This window comes from Trachinotus anak, unplaced genomic scaffold (assembly GCF_046630095.1).
Source record: "Trachinotus anak isolate AG129_WGS33_773 ecotype Australia unplaced genomic scaffold, CSIRO_AGI_Tana_v1 ptg000004l, whole genome shotgun sequence".
In the NCBI taxonomy this organism is placed as follows: domain Eukaryota; kingdom Metazoa; phylum Chordata; class Actinopteri; order Carangiformes; family Carangidae; genus Trachinotus; species Trachinotus anak.
In genome coordinates this window covers 4,809,911-4,834,462 of record NW_027273855.1, presented here as the reverse complement: position 1 = coordinate 4,834,462, position 24,552 = coordinate 4,809,911, and the positions used below count along the sequence as shown (strand labels likewise).

Here is a 24,552-nt window from a genome sequence, read left to right as displayed (position 1 = left end):
TATTCTGACTTTTACTAAAATATGACTAGATACAGGTTTCGTTTGTTGGTGGCATGGCAGGCTGCACGGATGCTTTGTGTTTTGCCAACTTTGGTGAAAATGTCAGTTTTTGAATATCAGTGAACATAGCGAGCGTACAGGGGCTCAGTGGAGAGGGAGATAATGCTGCAGGAGTGGGGTGCAATGTCTCTGTGACATTTTGGTCAGTTTTTTCTCTCTGAAGTTGACCCGGTGTCGGAATCGGAACGGCTGTGAATCCAAGCAGAAAACAGCTGGTGTCCACCGCAAATGAGTAAGATGTCAACTTTTCAGAGCTGCCTTACAAGCCCAGTGGCAGTGACTGCTTTTACCCAACAGACAGATTTTCTGTTGAGCATTTAAGTTCCTGGTGATATAAGCTAACAAATCACATTGCCTGCTTATGCTAACGCCCATGCTCATGAATTTGGCGGGTCCCAATTTGCTTTTTTTTCTCCAGTGACTTGACAAATGTTGCAATTAACTGTAACAAATGTGCCACCTGTTCCTGTAAAAGCATGTTTATGTGAAATGCTGTGAACAGGAATGATTAACGAAACAGAAAATTAGCTGCAATGTGCAATGGTAGCTTTTGGAAAGTAAAAATATGAGCAAGGCTTGTAGTTTGGGTTTGATTTTGATTTTGAAGACACTGAGTCTCATCAGATCCATGGTTTTGTAGTTGACCTCTGACCTCCCTCTCTGGTCAGTCAGTCACACACTGTAGAACCAGATTTTACTTTTAATTTTCTGGTTACATGTAAACATATTGGATCAGGTATTCACCTGCCTCTTCCTCTTCTTTCTACCTCCTCTGCAAGTACCTTCTCATGCCATGTTTTTTTTTTAATCTCTCTCTCTCTCTCTCTCTCTCTCTATCTCTCTCTCTCTCTCACTCACTCTCTCTCTCTCTCTATCTGTCCATTCTTCCATCTCTCTCACTAACAATAATTAAAAAACTTCTCATTTTGAAGGCTTCTGGCCTGGGACTGTACCTCATCTGTATGTCACTTTGGACAAAAGAAGCAGCCAAAAGAATTACATGTAAATGTAATTAGGTCAAAGAAACACTTGATCAACTGCTATTGTTTCTGCTGGTATTGTTTGATTCCTTTGATTCACATTTTAAGGTTTTCAGTCTTTTGTTGTCACATGGGAACTCCCTCCGCACTGAAGTCAGCAAGCTTCAACCTTTCATGTTCCAGCTCGACGTGCTGCAGCCTGAACCTCTGCCTCGCTTTTTAGATTTTCCTTGGCAATGAACTCATATAAATCTGCTTTGGCTTCAACAATCTTTTACAAGATCTCCAGTATTATAAATGTATATAAGTACCATGTATATTCTATAGATTTATAGATGTCACAATCGCTGGCACAGAAGCAGGATCACACAAAAACACACACAAAATAGGCCTTTTCCATATCAGACAATTTAACTTATTATAGTATGAAAAGCATGTGTGTTACTAATAACATTCCTGAAGTGTCCCAGTTGTTGTGAGGACACCTTCCCTTTGTCAGATGGCCATCTCACCTCACCAGTGAGTTAACATTGGCCAGATATGGTTGCACCTTTACCCAAGCTGAAGAGTACGATGTTTTGTCCTGATACTAAAATTAACAGCAAGATGTGAACTTATTTTACCACTTTTTGGACCACCCTAGCTCTGAATCTCACAAAAAGGAAAAGCTCAGATAAGGTGCTCATGGAACAAAAAAAAGGCTGCATTCTACAAAATGTGATTTTCCTCTTGTAATATATATATTTTTTCCTCTTGTGGAGGAAGAGGAAAAAATATATAGCTGCAGTTTAGGGGTGAAAGGCCAGTTCCCAGTAATTTAGTTTTTTCTGGTTTTTGAGTTGTTTGGAAGTCCTTTTTCTTTTGCCCTTTTGAATTTGTCATTTAAAGTTTGCTTGTAACTGCTCACAAACCCTCCTCTCTGGTCTTATTCCACCTTTTCCTGACTGGTATTCCTGCAACATTTTTTTTCTTTCAGCTGCACACAATTCTAGTCTTTAGTTGAAACAAGCCTCGGTTTGTGGCTCAATACCAAACTGAATGAGCCTAAGTTTTTTTGTATACATATTTTTGTTCGTCAGCAAGTTTCACTTTAATAGTATTTTGGAAGTTCTGTTGCCAGGCCAACAAAATTACTTTCAAGACCATTCAACGAGTCTAGTCAAGGAACGTGAGTGTAGCAGAGCCTATCCGACTACAAGGTGGGATAAACTTTACTTCTGCAGTCTGTTAAAGAGTTGATGTCTGACAGACTCTGATTTTTTTTAAAGATATTTTTTTATTTATGTCTTTATTTGATAGGACAGTAGAGAGTGACAGGAAAGGGACAGAGAGAGGGGGAATGACACGCAGAAAAGAGTCAGGCCGGTCGGGAGTTGAACCACCAACTCGCCTGCTCCTGTGGTATCCACTTGGCTCACCCCATGCTCTCAGTTATTAATTTAAAGTCCTAGAGAAGTTGGTCATTCCCCTAGTGCTCCGCTTGAACCACATGCTCATTTCTCTCCTGCCAAACTAAGTGATCAGTTAATTTTGTCGTTCAAATGTCAGTTTTATTTATCTGTTTGATTCTGACCTCTTTGTTATATGTTCATTATTGACAATTCTTTTATTCAGCTGCATATAGACATTTAGCCATAAATAAATCCTCATTTATTGCCAGGTTGTGTATTCCTTCATAGAAGAGAGTTTACTACCTCTGATTACCAGACTGATGAATTTGGTTTGTTGTTATTCTCTTTCAATGGAAGGTGGTGCCCCAATTTTCAATGAGCGCAAATTTAAATTCAAGTGCTGTGCCGTTACACAGTGACATTGTTACAGTGAACCAGCATATACAACGCCAGGACCCTGATTCTGAGGCAGCAAAACTAAAAAAGAAGCAATTAATTTCAGTATTTACACCTGCACTGTTTCTGCTGTCACATGTAACTAACTTATAGGCCAAAATCTTCCTATAAACAAGCAGACTGACAAAATAGCACAGCACGAGTTAGCAACTGCTGAACTGCTAAACTGAACAAGCAAGTCAATATGAACTTGTGAAATTTACTCTGTCCCTCAGAGTTAATTGGTGGAACTGAACAGCTGTGCAGGTAGCCACTCATACACAGAACCAGCACAGTGCAAAGTAAGAGATCATAATACATAAACAAATATCTTTTACTGATATAATATAATAATACTTTGGTATCATTTTTAGCACCTGGAAACCAACTGTGAACACATCATTGGCATGTTATCACCTTTTGTTGCCATGGTGAACAGTTGGTTAATGTCACATCCAGCAGATATGGAGCCACAGCAGCATTCATTTGCAGTCATGGCTCTAACAACATGGGGAATAAAAGTCCAACCTTTACTCTCTGTTAGCTCTGTATTTGGTTTCTGCCAACTGCTGAGCGAACTATGTTTCATGATGACACGTGACCCCTGTCACATACAAATAGTCATGGGATCTGTTGTTGATATATATGGCCACTTTCAGTAGAGGCACAATATTGGCAGCAACAAACACTTTATGTATCAAAAATATATATATATATATAAAAATATGTTTATAAGTGAGATGATAAGAGTGATATCACTCTAATGTTTGTACTCTACTTTAAATGAAGCTGCAGCCAGCGGCTGGCTAACTTAGCTTAGCATTAAAACTGGAAACAGGGGAAAGCAACCACAACTTGGCTCCTTCCAAAGGAAATGTAATCAGCCTCTCAATAAAATCTGCTGGTCTTATATTACAGTTTCTGTATAGCTTAAACAAGTGGGACACCATTTGTTGATTTGAGCTTCAGAGCTCTGATACGTGTCATGATCTGCCCCTAAAATGGTTGTGTTTGGACACTTTGTATGGATTTTGTTTGAAATCTTGTATATTTCCTGTTTCATTTTGAAATAACTTACCTTGTGTGTGCACTGTTTGTTCAGCTTTCTGTCCTTGTCTACCCCCCGCCCCATTGTGATTGTGTGTCCCGCTCTAATGTGTTACCCTTGCTTCACTTGTTTATTAAAGTTTTTGTCTTCCCCGAGTCCTTGTCAGTTCGTCTGCTGTGTTTCTCCGGTATCTCCTCATGCCTGAGTTCTGTTGATTCCTTGTGATTCAGTTAGTTATTCTTTTCATCTTCCTGAGTATTGCCTGGGTTTTTTTTTTTTTAACTTAAGATTCTTTTCTGCCCTGCACTGGATTGGTTTACCTGTTTTCCACTGCTTAGTTTTGTTCTTCATTTTTGAACCACAGCCTCATCATCCAGTGAGCCTTTGTGTTTTATTGTTCAAGCAAATCCTCACACTGCATCTGCTGATTTGTTGTCTGCGTTTGGCTCTTGAGAACCTAAAGCCTGACAGTAGGTTGGAGCTCCCCGGGGGCTCACCTTGTGGAGCACATACCACAAAGGCTTAGTTCCAACTGCAGCGGCTTGGGTTTGAGTCCGGTCTGAGGCTATTTGCTGAATGTCATCCCCCCTCACTCCCTGGTTTTCCTTGCTCTCTCACTGTGGCTATCTAAAAAAAAGGGCAATAAATGCCCCCCAAAAAGCTAAATAACTTTTAAAAAATGCCTGCCAGTTGGTAAATCTTGTAACTTTGGAGAGAGATAGGGAAGCTGTTTCCCCCTTTCTAGTCTTTATGTATAACAAAGTTAGCTGGCTGCTAGCTTTAGCTTTATATTTAGTGCACAGAGTGGGATAGATCCTCTCATCTAACAGTCAGCATGTATGCACATTATAATAAGCTGAACATGTGTTGACATTTGGAGACATTTAAGTGAACTGCAATTAACTGCAGCACTTAGTTATTTTCCACCACCTGCATCAATTATACATCTTTGATCTGATCACAGCCAAATAACACAGTAGCATTAATGACAATCTTTGAAAAAATATAATAATCACATGTAATAGACAGTTGGAAAGTGTGTGCACAAGCATCAAACATCCAGCAAGAATAAATTAATAAGAAATAATATGGTAGAATTTCTACAACCCTGTCAGTCACAGTGATGGATTATGATTAATTACACTGCAACCCCTGCTGGGACATCATTCAGACAGACTGAAACGTGGTTCTTAACTCTGATAGCTGGCTGAGCCGAGCTTCAGACGGGAGCAGAAAACAGACCTCATGTCAGCAGCCAAACTCTCCCTGTAGCTCTTCCACAATCAGCCCCGTAAGTAAACTGCTGCAGCTGCTCACAGTGATGCAAAAAAAATATAAGCAAGTTTTTAAGATATGATGCCCTGGTGTGGCAGAAAATCGACAAAGTGTCCCTTTAATACTCAACAAATGCAGAGTCTTTGCAGTGTGAGTAATTTTTCATACATTACACTGATAATGTGACAAGCCTTGGCCCGGGCTAATACGTCATCATAAAAGCCATTCAGTGAAAGGCTCATAGCACAGCAGCGCATTGGGAGAACTTCTCCATCTGCTAATAAAGTGCACATTCACTGGTCATGGAATCTGGTGTGTGTGTGTGTGAGAGATGGGGATGAGTTATAGTAATGGTCCTCGAGTGGCAGGGGAGTCTTAAATGGTGCTCTTTCAGAAGACAGACGGGCATCTGCAAAGCTTTAGCTCTCTCTCTCTCTCTCACACACACACACACACACTCAGGGAAGCATGTCTCCCTCTGTGAGCACACTTGAGACTTGATGTGATATTACGCACTATGCAATAATGTAACTTGTGCGATGAAGAGCTCTGAGGCCCTGCACATGCTATAACACCAGTCCTCTAAAGGAGCAAACGCCTCACCATTTTCCCAGAATGCTAGTGTGCTAAATGTTAACAGTTGTCCCCAGACCATGTGGCCCTCGAGGGCGTTCTCCACCTGGGAAACAGGGCATAAAGACATGGAGAGAAGTACGGTGTCAGAGTGTGGGGAGCCTGGTGCTGCTTTGTGTCTCCCTACAGACTGAGATGGGACATCTTCATGTGTATGAATAAGCATCATCATCTCCAGTGTGGGATTTATAGCTGGGAGCTCAAAGTTTTTTTTTGCCACTTTGAGGAGGGAATTGGGACACTGTGTTTATGTGTGTGTGCGTGTGTGTGAGAGAGAGAGAGAGAGAGAGAGAGAGAGTGGATGGAAACACTGTAACTCAAAGCAACTCAGTGTGCAGCAGCAGCAGCAGCAGCAGCAGCAGCAGCGTTTCCTTCCATGGATTGAAGAGGGGGAAATCCTCTTGTTCCCTTTCGCCTGCATGCAAATGGAGCCGAGCGGGACAGAATGAGGCTGGGTTGACGCGCTCCTCTCTTACCAGCACTTGACTTTGCGAGGTGGGGAGCTCTTCCTCGGGGCCGAGGGGCTGGTTTATCACCGCTGAGAATTTTCCAGAGCCTCCACAGAGGCTCATACAGGTGACAAGAGTGGCCAACTTTCACCGCACCGCCTGCGCTGACGCGCTCAGAGTGCGTTTTTGTCCGGCGGCGGTGCGCTGCGTGAGATCCGCCGCTCCTGTTTGACGTGACATTTCCTCCTGCGCTGCTGTGCATATGTGGCCACATATGACGCATCTGCGCCTATAGCTGTTTTTTTCTTTCTTCAAACGCCGGGTTTTGGGCGCTGGAGTGATGCGTTTTGGGACAAGTTTCCGTGCCGATTGGTGTGCTCGTCATGTCCGCCAGGGCTGACCTGCGCGTTTCTCTGTAGAGTCGCACAGAGCCCGGCTCGGTGCAGAAGTTGTTGGGGAATAATAATAATAACAGTGCGGAGCGCAGAGGAGGAGAAAACGAGGTGACAGCGGCGTTCAGAGGCTGTTGAGTGGCTGAATTTACTACCAGCATCTCAGAGTGAGGATCAAAACTGCGGGAGTCTGCTGCTGCTCACTCCTCTTCATCTTCATACTTCCAGTTTTCTTTTTCTCTCCCCCCCCGCAGAAATCTGCCTGTGAATTTCAGCTCCTGAAACCACAGCTGCGTAAACTTGGCCAGATCTGGTGACATTGTAGCCTGTGTGTGTGTGTAGCATGTGTGTGTGCTGAGCAGCCTGGATGGATATGCGGCTCACCGAGGGAATTTGAAAAGCAAGGGGGGATTACTATCAGTCCCTCTCCTATTATAACCTCAAAATGGATGCCGACGACAGGCTGTGGAGACGCCACTGGATTAGCCACTCTTGCCCTGATCTGCTTGACATCTAAGCGGCACCAGCGTTCAAAGTTTGGATAATCTAAAAGGCTAAAGGTGTAGGATGCAGTCTGGAGTGAAGACCCTCTCCGCAGGTGGAGGTGCGTCACTCTGCTGCCTGCTGCTCCTCTGGCTCATCTACTCCCATCTGCTCAGAGAGGGTAAGGACACTTGCAGCTATTTATTACTTTGTCAGCAGCACCATTGTCTCTGAGGGCTTCTTGTTGGGATGCAGCTGCACATGCTCTGGTCAGATGCTGTGATCCTGTGGAAAAATGCCCATAATGTCCAATAAAACAGCCGCACAGGGACTTGTAACATGTCTGTGCCCATAACTCGTCAGTTTATGGTGACCTTGTTGTACCTTGTGGTATTTTTTGATCTGATTTGTTATTTCTATTATAATATTCCTGCAGAGAGAACAGTGTACAGTCACATTATTGGACCTAACAACATAGTATAAAATTCCTAAGAGATTAAAATATATCATAATGACCATATTTTTTTTTAAAGGAGACTTTTTAAAGTTTTAACAGTTAATTTTGAATAGTTGTAACCTTGTTACCAAACTAACCTCATAATTTTTCATATTCTGATGCTGAAGGCTGCTTGGGGTTATAATGTGGTGAAGGAATGATTGAGCTTCAGATGAAAAAGCAAAACACTGTGTTTTAATTCCTGGTGCAGACAGAAAAAAAGCCAGACATCTGCCTTTGGAGCTGTATGCTTTCACTCAGGTTAAGGCTATATCCATCCAGTCCATGCTTTCCTCGTGAATAATACATTGACTGGTGCAATTACACCTTCACCCTGACACAGAATAGAAAGTAAAAGGATGTTTCCCTGCACTTCATTGGCTGCTGTCCATGACAAAACATTTTGGATTCCAGTGCAGTCAAAGACACGGAGAACAGGCTTAAAGCACTGGAACTCGTTGGGAGATGTTGAACACTAAGTTTGTAGATTAGATCTTTTAATCAAGCATTGGCCAGCAGCATAATTACTGCTGTGGAGGAGGGATAGTGCCTACATCAATGTCTTTGGCAGCTTGCCGGGAACAAAAGTAGACACTGATGTGAAAAATGAACTGCCTGTGTGCTGAAATGTGCCTCCTTTGCCTCTAATTTGCAGTGTTTTCTGCAAGAATGCTACTGTCACCAGCCTCTTATTGCCACCCCCTGAACTGAGCCGTCTTTCAAACCTTTGCATATTATCTGAGGAGCCACAGCAGCCCTCCCCTTCCCTCAGCCATTATTGACTCATTTTCAACTGAAAATGATCTCATTAGCGTGTTATTGTACTAAATCACTCAATCAATCTCTTGTGAACTTTACTACCCTTCATATTCCTGGAGTAAATAGATTCTCCTGTGTTTGGCCTGATAGTGAAAAACTCTGGATACAGTTTGAACTTTGACACTCTCTGTATGTTGCTCACTCTGAGCTGAATTTTAAGAATGAAGTGTGTAATATTTTTAATCCGATATTCTAATCTTCAAATCCTACCACAATACCCCTTTGAAACGGCTGCTTTGACCAGTCAGTGCTGCTGTAAAAGTAGTTTATCATGTCATCAGATATTATAAGACTCTGTTTTCAGTATTTTTGTTTGTTGTCGACTGGACAGTTCACTTTCCATGAGTAGATACCAACTCTTTGCTCCTTCCATCTCCATGATGCTTGAGGGGCCCCGGAAGCGACGTCGAGTGTGGGTGAGCTAGTGGACAGATAGGTGAAGCCTTGTGGTGGTGAGTGGCTGCATCGCCTCCACCCTCTCCATAGCTCATCTGTCATGGCGGCCAGGACAGGAAATCAAAGCGCAGCAGCCCTGTCCGCACACACCATTGGGCCAGTGCCCGTCACGATGAATGGCTTGTCAGCCGCTCTCAACGTTGCCAGTTTATTCAACAATAAATTTGGAAATGTCTGGATTTTCCTCACTGGATCACATTCCGGTTCAGTGGTGCAGTCACAGAGCGGTGGCAACTTCTCTCTGCTTTGTCAACCACAAACCTTTGGGCTGGTATGCAGAGGTGGCGGTGGATGGAGAATTTTTACCCACATTTGTAAGTTTGGAGGTGAACGGTCAGCTCAGCTCACAGAATTCAAATGCCAAGAGTGAATTTCAACTTAAAGTGGAAGCGTGAAAAAGAGTTCTCACGTTCCTGCTGAAATGATCAAATGATGAAATAGCAATCCCCAAATTTTCTTTCCTCTTAGATACAAAGGCAAGCACTCACTGCTGCAGTGTTTCTGTACTGCACTCCAAAGATCACCTGCCAGTCAAACAGCATCTTTTTTGGATTTGCTGTTAAGCTTAAAGCTCCACTAAAAATATTTTCATGTTAACTGGAACAAAAGAAAGGTTTCGGCTGATGTAGCCACAGAGAACTGAGCATTTTAGAGCTTTTTAACCTATTTTAGCTCATTGTTTTGGTTGTCAAGCAGACAAACGTTTCTTTCACCAGTCTCATTTCGAGCTGGTGAATAAAAACTGAGCATCTAGCAGCTGAAGAATAAGGTGGCAGGAGTTTAGAGGGGAGTAAATATTGGAGTTGCATTCCTGAGGTAGCCAGAAAACGATACCAAATTCATGGTAATGCTGCTCCATGCCTGGTGGATGCATGAGTAGGCAGCTTTTAGCTAACACATGCAGTGCAACAACCATTTCAAATGGATAATTTGTCAGTTGTTGTGCTGCATTAAGAAATCAGTTAATGCAGCTTTAAGTCTCTCGTGTTTGGCACTCAGTTTGTTTGCTAACTACTTAGCATAAGTAGTTATGCTTTTTCCGAATAATCTAAAAAATGTCTCACTTTCTGTTCAGCAAAAAATACTTCTATTTGAAATGTGGGCCAATATCATTAATACAACACGATAGATTAGAAGAAGCAAATGACTTGAATTTGAATCTACATATGTATTTACTAAACTTGGTGTCATATTAGTGCCACACATAATAATGCTGCTTTTTACAGCCCATGTCATAAATAACATGGCACTTGATGTGTTTGAAGAATCCAGCCAGTGCCTCTGAACACAAACAACAATGTCCTGAAGCGGAGACACAGACACAACAATCCATCCTGTCATCCTGATCTGCAGCACAAGCTGTCGATGGTAATGACAGCACACGTTTTACGAGATACATCCACAGGCTGTGTCACTAAATTTTGAGGCGACTCACTTTGGCTTAACAATCACTACAGAGCTCCGTTGATGACAGACCGATGTAGACAGTGTGATGTTTCCTGTCCAAATATGATTTACAGACCAAACTGATTTTTGTCCCGGTAAATTATCCTGGATGCATTCACAGCTGGGTTTTTTCCATTTTTGACAATTCAGCTCCTGTGTGGGAGACATGAAGTCTTCATGGGGTACTAGAATGATGAATTTAAAAATCTTCGGTTGGTATTCTCTTTTAACTCAGGGAGCATGGGGCTATCCATCCAAGCATTAAACTAATCAGAGTAGCAGAGAATTACAGACTTTTTTGAAGTGAAAAGGATGATTTTCATTCCAGTCTTCTTCAAGGCAGCATTAAGCATGCAAGGGGAGACCTGCTTTGATTATGACCTTGGCTGTAAATTGTAAGCAAATCGTCGAGGCCTGCTTCTATAGGCAGTGGAGCTGTAAAAGTGTGAGCATCTTTATGGAACAAAATGAAAAGAATTTTTACAGCTAAATCAATTTGGCAGCACACAAAGCTCATATCTCATAGCTCCCTGAATATGAATTCTTTCTAGCCATCAGCTTTGACCTCCCTTGTGGTCGAGTGTAGTGCACCGCTCAGTGTATTTCTGCATTGTTATTTTCTCTGCAGAAAGCTCTGGGCTTGAAACTGCTCCATCATTGGCAGAGTGGTGTAAATGATTTGAGTTATGTTGCTTCAGTCTTGTGTCCTGTTCTATTTTCTGCCTGATGCCATGATCATATTTTCTGCGAGGGCTGTGCTTGAATATTAAGCTCACAGTTCACACAATCGCACATTACTGTGCCGTACTTATGGGGGCATAATGGTCTTCTGATGCTCACCATTTTCTCTGTGTATGCATTAAAGTAGGAGGGCATCCTGGAGGGCTATCTGAGTCAAATTTGAAGTGAGTCACCTTAGCTTTACAGCCCTCTCTGCATTACATTCAGCAGAGCTACTGTTTGCTTTTGCAAGCCATATTGCACATTTACTCTTTATGCCTCAAGCCTGTATTCATCCACAACCCATTTGTCTGAGTATACTCTTTATTGTAATATCTCTGCAGCCTGGATTGTGCTGCATTACTGCAACAGTAATCTGTCAGAGGCCTCCATCATATGCACTGTACAAGACAAGTTTAAGGCCAGACCTGAATGACACTGTCAGTCCTAGCGTGGAATGCATGTAAGGGGAATATTTTCTATTTCAACACTGACCTTGGCAATGTCGCACAATGGTAGCTTTGAGTGTTAGTGAGTGGTAACTGTACAAGAAAACTGAACTCCTGTAAAGTGACATTAGCAAGCCGTACAGCACACTCCTGCTTTCCATTGAGAGAGGAAACAATCTAACGCTGTTGAGTGCGGCTTCCTCCCGAGGGAGCGCCATCCTACCGCTGCTACGGGAAGTTTCAATTTGTCATTCTCTGTGGGCGGAGTAGTATACACACCTGACATGAGAATTAAATTTGGGCAAATAGAGCACATCTCTGCTATCAGAGTTAGCGGGGGTGCAGTGCTTTCCTCTCTTACTCTGCAGCCCCACTGGGTGCTCATGATTGCATAAAAGTTATGCTTGGTGCAGCTTTAAAAGTTCCCACATTTGAACACAACACAGACTCAAATGTGAAGGGCTTTTTAGAGCAGAAACCTCAACAAGTATTGTCATCGGGATGTAAGAGCTGGAACTGCTACAATAAATGGTGGGCTGACTGTGGGCCAACACAGTGCTTATTTTACTGCTTACAGATAAATGAGCTTCATCCTGTAATAGCATAACATACCCCTCATCTCCAGAAGTCACCGCAGCTGCTCCCACTCTTCCCTTTACCATTGTTCCTGACTCATTTCTGTTAGCTTCAGATTAAATTGCACTCTTAGGTTCCATTACAGGTCCTCTGACTTCAGCAGAGAGTTGTTCACTTACATAAATATTGATCGGACTGCTGTGGAGTATTCAAATGCTATATGAAATCCTTTTAAACCAAGCACATTAATATAAAGCACATGTTTCACACCCCCGCTCTGATGCCCTACTTGTTTAGCAGCACAGTGGTGTCAGGAAGCGTATAGCACGGGATCAGTCAAACATCTGCCTCCCTCACCTGGTGTCCTATTACATGCTACCCACTGTGCCGTACTTGTCAAATGGTGTTATGGTAATGAGATGCACTTGGCTGTGGCTGCCTTGACTAGCATATGCTCGGTCAAGTAAGATTGTTGTTTGATGTCATCCTGAGTTGTTAATCACAGACAGAGCAGTGAGATCCGAACGGACACGGGGGAACACGAAGGTCTTAGCACTGCAGTCGAAACTGAGTAACCTAGGTGAGCTAATGTCCGTCATGAGAGAGCTGAAATACTTATTCAATTAATCAAATTCATCGACAGAAAATGAAGAAATGAAAAATCATTGTCATCATCAATTACTCGTTTGAATCATTTATCAAAGAAGAAAAATCCAAACAATGGGCAAGAATGTTAATCGATTAGTCTGCTGACAGAAAAATAATGGGGAACTATTTTGATCATCAATCAATTAATAGTGGACATGATTTTTAAAGCAAAAATGCTGAACATTCCTTTCAGGTATTCCTTCCTTAATATCTTTGAGTTTTGGAGTGTTGTTTGACATAGTCACCTACATTTTTCACAATTTTCTAACATTTTAAAGACCACACAATGAGGTCAAGAATAATGAAAAGAGGTGTTTGTTGCAGCCCTTATTCTGATCCTAAACCTCTTACTTCTCTGTGAGGTTTCCAACAGGTACAAGTGTTCCCGTCAGCTTAAGCAAATTCTTTTAATGGCACAAACCCATCTTAAACTGCTGGACATAAGCAGAGGAAAAATGAGAAAATGCTACCACAGCTGTCAGAAGACAGAAGTGGTCCACAACTTAGATGGGAGGTGCTCCAGGGGACGTGTCAGTCATGGAGATAGAAGACAGAACATTTCCTTACAGGTGATGTTACACTGTTGGGTGTTATAATGGTGGATGTTCACCAGCAGGCAGCAGTTTTACCATTACAGAAAATAGTTGAGTGCAAGTTCTCTTAAATAAACCATATATACAGAACAAATCTAATTCTGGTTGTTGTATGAAGCCCGGCGTCTAAATCCATGTGGGGATTTGCTGCTTTTCTTATTAGAAATTAGATATTTTGGGGTCATGGACTGATAGCTGATAGGAAAAGAACAATTTATTGTTATTTTCTGTAATTTGGCACTCATACCTGAGCTACAACCAGGTGGTCAGGTGTCCATTAATTGTATGGTTTGTTTTATTTCCCATCCACAAGACACTGACCCCAAAATTGCACCTCACACAACCTTTGGAATGTGAGTGTGTTCGTGTGTTGTTGAATGAGAAACTTCAGTCCATTCAACTTTAATCATTAGTTTCAGCCGCAAACATGAGGCTAAATGGCACAAAGAGAAAGGCATAAATCTACTGATATCTGGCTGGATTTAACATTTGTTTTGGTATCAGGGGGTTTAGTCGGTCCTCATTACATTTGAAATTTGATAACTGCACCCACTACAAATCAGTGCTGAGTGATTACCTGCATCATTAATATTTATAGCATCTCAGACAATGTTTTAAATCTTCCATAAAAGATCAGTTGAACTCATATCTGATTTGATATATGTTAATACGATTGTCATGCTCTCTAAACTGGCGTTTTGTTGGCACCTCCATTTTCATCCCTGAGAACGGCACTTCTATCAAAACGGAAACATACAATGGAATGAAGATAATCACTCAGACTTGTATTGTATGCCAGTGTAGTGATTAGAGTCTGATTGGCTCTTGGGGAAAACTGGTTATATTCCAGGGCGTTTAAGCCAAGCCAGTGCAGAACAGCCCTGTGCTATAGCTGTGTCTTAATGGGAGTGATACCAAATACAACGCATATTGCCATGTGTTAAGTTACTGTGCTAGATTAACAAGGAGTGGAATATTTAACAGATTTGGTTTGAAACTGTAGGTTGCAAAGGCACCCTTTGCAATAAAACATTGTAAAACCTCACTCCTGTCTTAAGTAGCACGCAAGTAATTACAATCTATAAAGGAAGATTGTTTTAATATGGAAATGGAATCCTTGTCATAGTTCATTCAGTGCAGCCTGTCATATAATTTTATGGCAAATTCCCTGAGGAGAAGCAGAGGCTTTCGCACAGCTCCCTGAGTCTGGGTTAAGCTGTATGGGAGCTGTGTCTCGTGTGACTGCCTGTTAGATCTGATAAAGGTATTTTATCAGTTAGGTCTAACTACTGATGAAGTTATCTGCACTTAATTAAAGAAACAAACAAGTAAAAAGATAAGCTAGAGTGAACTGAATGTTTTAAGTATAACTGTCTACCAAGCAGTAAACAGCTGGAATAAATTGCGATGTTTACCAGAAAGATGATAATTGGTGGTTTTCTGCATTTGCTGTATGTTGTCAGGGTCAGCCAGTGTGATGTATGTGGGGTTTAATAGCCTCAGCATGCCCACCAGTTCTCAGTCCTGCAATGACGCACACTGCATCAGGGGAACATTGTGAAAGCGATTGTGGGGACTGCTGGCAGCCTATTTCAGGCAGAGATATTAAGATATTTGCGCTTCTGTACTTTGGTGATCTGCAGTGTGTCTGATCAGAGCGCTGATATGTAGAGTGCAGACTCACATCTTTGCTCTAAGCTGTGTGTGTGTGTGCATGTGCGCGGCCACTTTGCTCTTGTATAGTGTTGTGATTCAGTGATAAGGTCATCAGGCTGCCAGTCAGCGCTGAGAGCCAGGCTCTGTGCTCTGTATCGGCTTCCTGTAGCCCTCTAGATGTTGTTTCTGACAGGATCCAGAGCCTGGACAGCAACGTGCCGCCATCCTTCACTGGGCACGCTCTTTGCTGCCGCGGCCATATGCGCATGTCATCATGTGAAATAGAGACAAGGCTAAGTGTCTTCATGCTGCTGAGTGACAGAAACCCCCTGTCACATGAATTAACTCCTGTATATATGATGGAGCACTGGCCCTTGCTAAGAGCACTTTCCAAAGCCCCCCCCCCCCCCCCCCCCACTCACCCACACACACACACACACACACACACACACACACACACACACACACACACACACACACACAAACACACACACATACACACTACACAACTCCCCACTTCGACTCCCCCCTCTGCCTTACTATTCTCCTCCTTCAGGCTTATTGCATGAAGCCCATTCATCTGTTCAGTGCTGAGACATGGCAGGGTGCACTGATATCTGATGGCACCTCTATCCTCTGAGCACACACCAAGTGTACGGCGACTAGCCTCAGCAAAAAGAGATTGGAGGGTGGGCTGAGTGGTGATGGTGATGGTGATGGTGATGGTGATGGTGGGTGGGGGACAAGGATGGGCAGCGTGGCGGATGCTATGAAATGAAAAGTGCATTGCAGTTCCTTGTAGAGGTGATGGTGTTTTATGACTCCCAATGCTGGTCTAGGTAATATTTTTATGTAAAAACACAACAATCTTATCAGGGCTAAATCACAAAGTGTGGCTGCCAGAGAGAACAGCAACTCACTAATCCATTAATTGAGATGCAGATTTGTTCTATTAGCCTGGCAGGAGTTGGGTCTTTAGCATAGTTGTTGACAGGGAAAAATGTTGCTTGGTAACAAGCCCTTGAAAGTACAAAGTTGTGGCAGAGGAGCTAAAGAAAAGCTCATGGAGTGTTGAAAATGAAAAAAAGTTTCATCTTGTGGAGAGGTTGTCAAGGTAATCAATAGATTTCAGCCAATTTCAACATTAGATTTGCTATTTCCCTTGTAGTAATGGAAAATTTGACCTGGTTGTTGTGGTGCCAGAAAAAAGTTCAGGGATTCACCAACGTCAGGATCCTTTCTCTGGGGTCCACGAACATCTATTCAGCCAGTAGTTTTCCAGATAGCTTTTCACAGGTCAAACTATTGCTGAAAGTGAAATTTCACCTGACAATGGATTACAAAAACGAGTAAGATCCATCTTCTGGAGACCATAGATATAGACAGCAGAGTTTGAGGAAAATCAGCCTTTTTATAACTTGACATACAGAGGATCGGGAACAAGGCTGGATTACAGAGATGGAAAAGCAAACCCCCCCCCCTCACCCCAGGGCCTGAACTCTGCAAATTCATATTGTGTCACTTGATTCATGGTAATTTGATCCACTGATTTGTCAGAGAATATCCACTCCTAAATGAGCTGAACTGAAATGATAAGGACCTAAAAGGAACAGTTCAACATTATGGGAAATATGTGTCTTCACTTTCTGACAGTTAGATGAGAAGATTAGTAACTTTGTGGAGTCTCAGCTGGTTGCCTGGCAACTACTGAGAGCCAAGAAACAGTCTTGCCATTTATGCACTTAGGTTTTTGAGGCGATTAAATGAGGTACGTGTTTATTACTAAGCTTTAGAGGTGCTGGTTGACCTCTGGGGCTCTCTTAAATTTTCAAGCATTTTTAAGTCAAAAGAAGTTAAATGAATAGTTTGTTTTTAAGCTTGTGAGTGGGGGTAAAAGAGAAGGATTTTTACTTTTCTTGTTCACTTAAGTTCAGAATTTTACCTTTAGCAGTTTGAGAAACTCAGGCCCAGAGGTAGGTTTTAAACATCTACCTCAGCTTTTACTTTGGGTTTAATAAAATTACCATACACTAACTGATATGCAGTAAATATGGGCACCACTCAAAGGTTATGTCACATTCTTGAGAGGTGGAGGAATGAGGGTCATTAGGGCCTAAATGGAATTTTTACCACAGGGCCTCTGTGCAGGTTAATCTGGCCACGACCAGGAGACATTTTAACTTTACTATGTTGCTTGAATAAAGGTTACAGGGTCACCATGGTCAGTGGAAATCATCCTGTGCAATATATCCAACATATCTTGCTCTGAAACTTGGTTGACTCTAAAACTCGAAAGTGCACCTGCCGAGGTAATTTTATGAGTCATTTGTGTTGATCAACAGTCCTTTCAACCTTTGCCATTATTGCAGTCATTTCATGCTATAGAGCAGTTAACGTCTCCCTTAATGAACCTTTGAGGGTGTTGGGAAGCGACTGGAGGCGGCCGTATAAAGGAGTGATGGTTGGTGAATGCCAGAAACTGACCTTAAAGGAACTGCAGCTCAGACTCCTCTCTAATCTACCTTCGCTGAGCTGATTTTATTTCAGTGTCAGCCTGAATGGCTTTCACTGGCAGTGTTCCATTCAATAGAGAAAAGAAGGAAGAAACTATGTTACTTTTTCCAGATCATTACAAAGGTGAATGAAGTCTCCCTCCAACTTTATCTGAGCTTTACTGTTCAAGCTAGAGTGGATATGTTGATATTCTGTGAATTTTAAATGCGTTTGTATCAGACTTGATTAGAAATGCAGCTCAGGCTGAATCAGATTTGATGTATTCACACATATTAATATTGTTTAGTTGGTTATTGATTAGTTTGCTCATTTTAGGCTGCAGCAAAACTCCCTTTGGTTTTAAATGACAAGCGTGTCATTTACATATACAGAAACATTTGTTTTTCCAAATGCTTTCAAAAGTAGCAGAGACACCCTCAAGCAATTTACTGTGATTAAAGCTTGTTTATCTATAAGACACAAGACTATTAACTGTTAATAACTCTCTCAAACACACCAGAAAGGCCTAAACAAAAGACAATTAAATGTCCCCTCGGGTTTCAAAATAATTTCCCCAAACTAAACTGCTACCTCAACATTAAGTGTTCAGTGAAATTGTCAGCTACAAAGGGCTATGCAGAGCGTTCATTTAATAAATCCAAACAGTGAAAACATCATTTCTTTTGTTTCCCAGTAGCTGTTGGAAAGTTTTCAGTGTGACTCATCAGAAATAATCATTAGAGCCCTCCATGAGCTATAACTGCAATTCTGGGCACAAAGCTCATCTCTTCACCCTGACATAGGTGTATGTTTACTGCTGGGAGTTCAACTCTTGCTGTAACAAAATCTCATAACTTGTGTTTTTCAGATGAACACGAATCAAATTAGAATCATTTCATCATGCAATTTGTCAAGCAAAAAGTTTAGTAAAAAGTTCGAAAAAGTCCCCAGATATGAAAAACTCAAGATGATGAAAAACATTTACTCTTAGATGTTTTTTTGTTTGACTTTTTCCCTCTCCCAAGTAGTCCATTTGCTACTAAAACACCCATGTGTGTTGTAGATTTCTCCAGTTTCTATAATTAATTTAGAGATTATATCCCGACAAACTTTAAACTCAAAAACCTGGTTAACCACAGGTTCCTGGCCAGGGAGTTATCCATCAATTTGTAATGCCTGGAGAACTCTGAAGTAATTCTCTGTGCATGGATGGAAGTGTAAGAATAGCACACACACACATACTGCAGAGATTTTGAAGCAAGGTAATCATCACTTTAAGACATTCTGTCCATTTGCCGTCTCAGTAGAGCTTCACTTGGCTTGAAAATTACTCTTTTGTAGGAACATGGTGCCCCGCAGCCACTGCCATGTCAACCAAGTCACACATTATTTCAGCCAGTAGTTACATTAATAATTCATTAGTTAAATCAAAAATCCAAAAACTGAACTTTTAATATTTTAAAATGTAATTTAGTTGCCCCTCGGCCAAATGAAAAATGAGATTTTGAATGTAGGATGTACTGATCTGAAACACTATGTTAGGGAATTCATTAAGAGATCTAAGTCAAGGTATGGCTTTGATTTCCCAAAATTCTCCTCCAATTAACCCGTGACAAAAAGGCCCCACGAAATATCACCCGAATATAATGAATATAAAATTATAACATAGAAATAGAATAATGCCAATAATATAGTGCAACAAGACTACGGTCATGATAGCAGCTCCGTTAGGCTGTTCTTCTCTACATCACCACACTACTGTTTTCACACTGGCAGTGCTAACATGCTGAAGTAACATGTTTACCATCTTAGTGTAGCACATTAGCGTGCTAGCATTTGCTAATTAGCACTAAACTCAAATTACATTCGTTTTGCAGGTATTTAGTCATAAAACAAAATGGCAATCCTTTCAGTAGCTGTTGAGACTATTCACTCAAAACAATCATGGTGGCGGTATAGAGGAAAATGGAGAACAAACTACCATCTGAGAATACAGGGCAAGATCGTGGTTAAAAAGAACCAGCACTGATTGTCGGCAGAACACAAGAAACAAACAGTGGTCTTCCTTTGTTAAACACACATTTTGTTACTCTAACCATCCACCCAGACCTCTTCCTGAGGAGGTTATTCTGTGCTATAATGATACAGGCCGACTTCTGCCCTGGCAGTATTTATTCGCAGAGCATTTGTGGTCCTTGTCAGGTACTTTGCTGTGGTCATTTAAGCAAATGACCAATACTGTTATTTTCATAATGTTATGGGCTGATTACTATGAAATTTGCTGAATATATTCATGTTCACAGTGAGAAAAACTGCTTTGATTTTATCGCTAAAGCTCTGAGAAAAGTAAAGCAGACAGTTTGCTGTTTCTTCCTTTTAGCACTTTCATATCTTGGAGCTTGAAAATGGTAGGCTTGTTAACTTGCAGTTATGACTAACCAAATAGAAAATGTCCATTTAACAGATTCTTGGAGGAACTTTTGTTTTCCACATGATCACTTAAAAGGCACTTTTATCACAGGAGCAACCAGCCATACCGTATTAAAATGGAAGAAGCTGTCCAGCCTGCTGCTTTTAAAGCATTGGACTCAGTTTCTAATTTTTCTATTTAAGACTTTAAATGAGGGTAATCAACTGCTGTGGGTCTAGGCTGCCTGTTGTTTTTACCTTCAAACACCAGTTACTCCTCTGTAATATGTCCATTACAGTCTCATTATGCTAATGTGATGTACTTTGTTCTACTGTGTTTGGCAGGCCAGTTGGCGGTGGGAACCTGTGAGATAGTGATGCTCAACAGAGACAGCAGCGTTCCCAGACGGACCATCGCCAGGCAGACAGCCCGTTGTGCCTGCCGGAGAGGCCAGATCGCCGGGACCACGAGGGCAAGGCCGGCCTGTGTAGACGGTAAGTTCAGTTACCTCTCTAGCCTAGTGGAGGGCAATTGTCAAATGGAGGGCAGATTTTACAGACTTCAGTTGGACTGAGTCGATGCAACAGGCCAACTGGTTAGAGAGGCAAGTGAAAAAATGTGTTTTTCCTTTTATTTACTTTTGCTGCAAGTAGAAAGCCCAAGTTCTGTGGATAAATAAATGTTAAATTCTGCTCAGGAGCATTTGAAACTGTTAAATTTTACTATAATTTAATTTACTAGATGTTTTTTTGTTCAAAGTATAGCCATTACTAATCCCATCATAGCCACTGCTGTCTCACCTGTAGTACCAATATATTTTAGTACTAAATGAACAAGAGCATTCTGGCAGTGGGTCAGAACCCTGTAATACTTCTCTTTATGGGGTCCATTGCATGAGTCCCTGTGTTAGATTACTTTTTACTTGCACAGTGGGGTTTTGTTTAAACTACAGTTACGCTGCCTTAAATGTGCACCAAGTGAACGCTGGATGAATGCTTGACTCATGGCTTTATTTATAATGCAGTGGTAAATATGAAGTTGATTAAGTTATATTAGAAATGTTTATTTTAGATAAAGCAGTAGTTAGGCATTTTGGGAAGTACACTTATTTGCTTTCTCTCTGAGTGTTAGATGAGAACACTGATACCACTGTCTATGTGGTAAATATGAGGCTACATGGAAGCAACTAGTTAGATTAGCTCAGCAGAAATACTGGGACCTGGCTTTAGCCTTAGAGGTGCTTGTTTCCAGTCTTAAAGCCTGAGGTCAGGTACACACCAGCTGTGTGGCATGTGTGTGGTGGCTGCAGAACATCTTGCTTTTCATTGTGGCGGCCATGTTAATGGGTTAGAGCGGACACACAGATGCGTCGCATGATCTACTGATTTGGTGTCTCGTCTATTTTTCATGCATGACGCACATGTGTCCCAGCAAAAATAGACAGGGAAAAGACCTGTTGGCAGTCATACTGACATCATGCCAGCAACATTACATACAATTGACACCTTTCACTACAGTTGTCTATAACTACGCTGAATCTGAATATGACACAGACGTATAAATAATAAAAATATACATTTTTAACCATTTTAACAGATGCATGTGGAGAAAGGGCATTTTAGAGACATTTTAATTTATGATGAAAAGAAATGCAACATTCAAGTAGCCTGCAAACATTATGTAGAAAGATGGAGCTGGCAGTAGCAGCGATGCAGCAGACACACAGCCGATGTGAACACACACACAGCAGCGCGTGCCGCAGCAGGTCAGCAATGCAGCCGCCATGCACAGGCAATGCAGGCAGTGTGTTCCCGCCGTCAGTTCAGTTTAAAGCGTTTTTCCTAAAGTATGGCACTGTTCCTTTGCGGCAGACAAGCTGGTGGTCTGTCAGAACCATGACACCGGTTTAAGGTTTGTCTGTTCTTCACAGTGTAGCACTTGTGTACTGCAATGCTGGTGAAGCAAACCAGACATTCCTTGGTAAAAACCAAATGAAACGAGGTCTCCCACAGCTAGCTTTGTGGTAATTAGCTCTGAAAATGCTAAAAACAAAGACGCAAGTAATTAAGCTAACTGCTGGTTAGCAAGCTACACTGCAGACATTTTTTGTGAAGCTACATGGCTCACTAAAACAATCACGCTAGCAGTGTCACTAATGCGGTGTGCATAACAAATTACTGTTAATTATTGCTAATTAAAAGCTCCTTTTAAAACATACGTGACATTAGAACAACCTACCACAGGGACAGGATACATCACACACCTTCTGCCTGCTGGGGCCGAAAGTAAATGTAAATGTTTGAAAACCCAGTAAAAATATAAAACTTCAAGGCCTCAAAGAGAGGAGTCATGCTACACACAACACGCCAGTTCTAAGATAAAACTAATATAATACAAGATTAACAAGATTAACTTTATCATTTTAAAAAATAACATTACAGAAGAATAAACAGTGATAATAACATTTGAAAATCATTAATTCTGCTTCAAAGGAAACCATAAACCTTTTTCTGGCAGACGTTTCGACATAAAAGGAACATTATGAAAAATCATAACGGGAGAGGCACAGGTGTAACTATTAACATTAATGATGTCTCTGTTCTGTGCGTGTGTCCCATTCCAGTGAGCCAGCATACAACACCAGGGCCCTGCATCTGGCACACCCCAGTGGGAATACAGTAGTTATTAATGTTATTAATTACACCTGTGCTGCTGTGACATGTCAAAATGTCCTGAAAAGGTCTATTGTCCCTTTTTTTCCCTCTCTTTTTATTATCTCTCTGGTGTTACACTATGGTCTTATCGTGACATTAATAATATTGTGACAAACTGACTATGTTCAGTGGCACCGAATGCAGCAGAGAGTGGAACTGCTGCTGGCTCCACTGTGGAGGAATTAGTCCCAGAACAAGTACAATGTTGGCAGTGTGGAGGCGGTTTGATTTCAAAAGATTAAATCTACAACAAACCAATGTAATATGTACAACAAGTAGAGAAAGAAGACGGTAACAGCAAAAATGAAAATTGACAAGATGGGAAACCCTCTTGTCTCAGACAAAAAATGTAAATGTGAAAATCTTCTATTCTAGGCTTCAGCAACAGCAACAGAGCACAACTGCTCCCAAAAAAGTCCAATAGAAGAAAATGTATGGGTTTCCTCCTCTCTCCATTAAAAGCAACTGCCATTGTAATTTGGCTGTTCAAACAGCCAATCGATAATCACTTTGTGTGTCAGCCTTTTTGATGCCTTTTAGACTGTTTAACGGTTTAAGTATGTGACTGATTGTCTGCATTTGACCTCCTCCAGGCAGCCTCTGTGACATCAGCATATCACTTTGTGCCTCTTTCAGTGTGTATCCCGTTTTCCTCCTCTCTGGTGTTTTTTAAATGTACTCCAAATGACTTGAGATCACTTGTAATGGAGACTGTGCTGTGTTCATCCATTTTGTAGATAAGATTTTATACTTTAGAGCTTTCTCTCTCTCTCTCTCTCTCTCTCTCTCGCTCTCTGTTATTGGGCAGTATCTTGAGGAGGGTGATAAGACAGATGAGAGGAATGGGGAGGTGGACACAGTCAATCTGTGATGCTGATTGGATCTCACAATATCGCAGTCACATGCATCAGATGCACCATTAGTTCCATCACGCAATGACTCATGTTGGTCTTAATCTAATAGCCCTGACACAAGACCACAGTCCCACAGCCTATGTCACGCTTCCCACGCTGCTTTTAACCACCTCTCCTTCGCTGCGGACACCTCTCCGAGACACTCAACAGATGCTAATTAACTTACAGAGAACTATGATTACAGCAGCAGGAAATTGATTATTACTGGCTTCCCGCCGCACCACACCCTACACTCCATTAATATCCAGTGCATTAAAGATGGAACCTGTTGCTCACGGGCTCGTTTAAAGGCTTTCTGCTGACAGCTGAGATGGTATCCATCATCACATGGCTTTAAAGTGGAATTTCTGCATATTGCATGAGAATGCAATGGGTCTAATGCTGCCACTGTTCAGATATCCTCTCTGACCTTTACTTCAGAGTATATTCAGTTATGTTTGCCTTTGATATGAATTCCCATAAAGGCCCTTTTGCCCCTCTAAGAACGTAAACCAATTTACTGACTTATAAACATGTTTATTCATTTGTATCCCTCACTGAGGCCTTGCAATAGTCCAGTTTTTTTTCCTAGTGAGTTGTTATTAACACAGCAAGGGCTCACTGTCCTCTGGGTCAATTTAATATAACTCTTTCACAGCCGCAGCAGGAGTGGATCACTGCCTTTTTCAGATGTGTGCTGATGGAATAGTGACCTTTAATGAAAGTGGAACCATCACAGAGTGAGTGAGCTCACTCTAAGGCTAAGAGCTCTGTCCTGATGTTGTGTGATTAGATGAACTGTAATCTGATTAGTCCTCACTTTCAGCCATGTCTGGTTTTAGAAACATACGTGTAGATAGAAAAACCTGGCTTTCTTTTTAAGTTAAAGAGTAACTCGTAATTAATCCTTCTTTTTGAGTTAGTAAGTCAACTGCACAGTCACTTAATTACACTGTCAGCTTATTCCATATCCAGGTCTTTAGTGTTATCTGGAATGGAAATGTGCTTGTCCAGAAAAAAAATGAGTAATTCTGTCT

At 41.5% G+C, this 24,552-nt stretch overlaps 1 protein-coding gene across 3 annotated transcripts in view; it reads left to right on the top strand.

Moving 5' to 3' along the window:
• Positions 1–6,103: 6,103 nt before the first annotated feature.
• tafa5l (TAFA chemokine like family member 5, like) overlaps positions 6,104–24,552 on the top strand; it is a 45,220-nt gene continuing 26,771 nt past the window's right edge. Inside the window, exons 1-2 of one of the 3 annotated variants that reach the window (XM_071475401.1) lie at positions 6,104–7,327; positions 20,253–20,402. In XM_071475401.1, the coding sequence (XP_071331502.1) occupies positions 7,231–7,327; positions 20,253–20,402 (247 nt within the window). In that variant the 5' untranslated portion in view covers positions 6,104–7,230. The remainder of the gene's footprint in view (positions 7,328–20,252; positions 20,403–24,552) is intronic. The other 2 variants (XR_011690750.1, XM_071475403.1) reach the window with 2 other exon arrangements.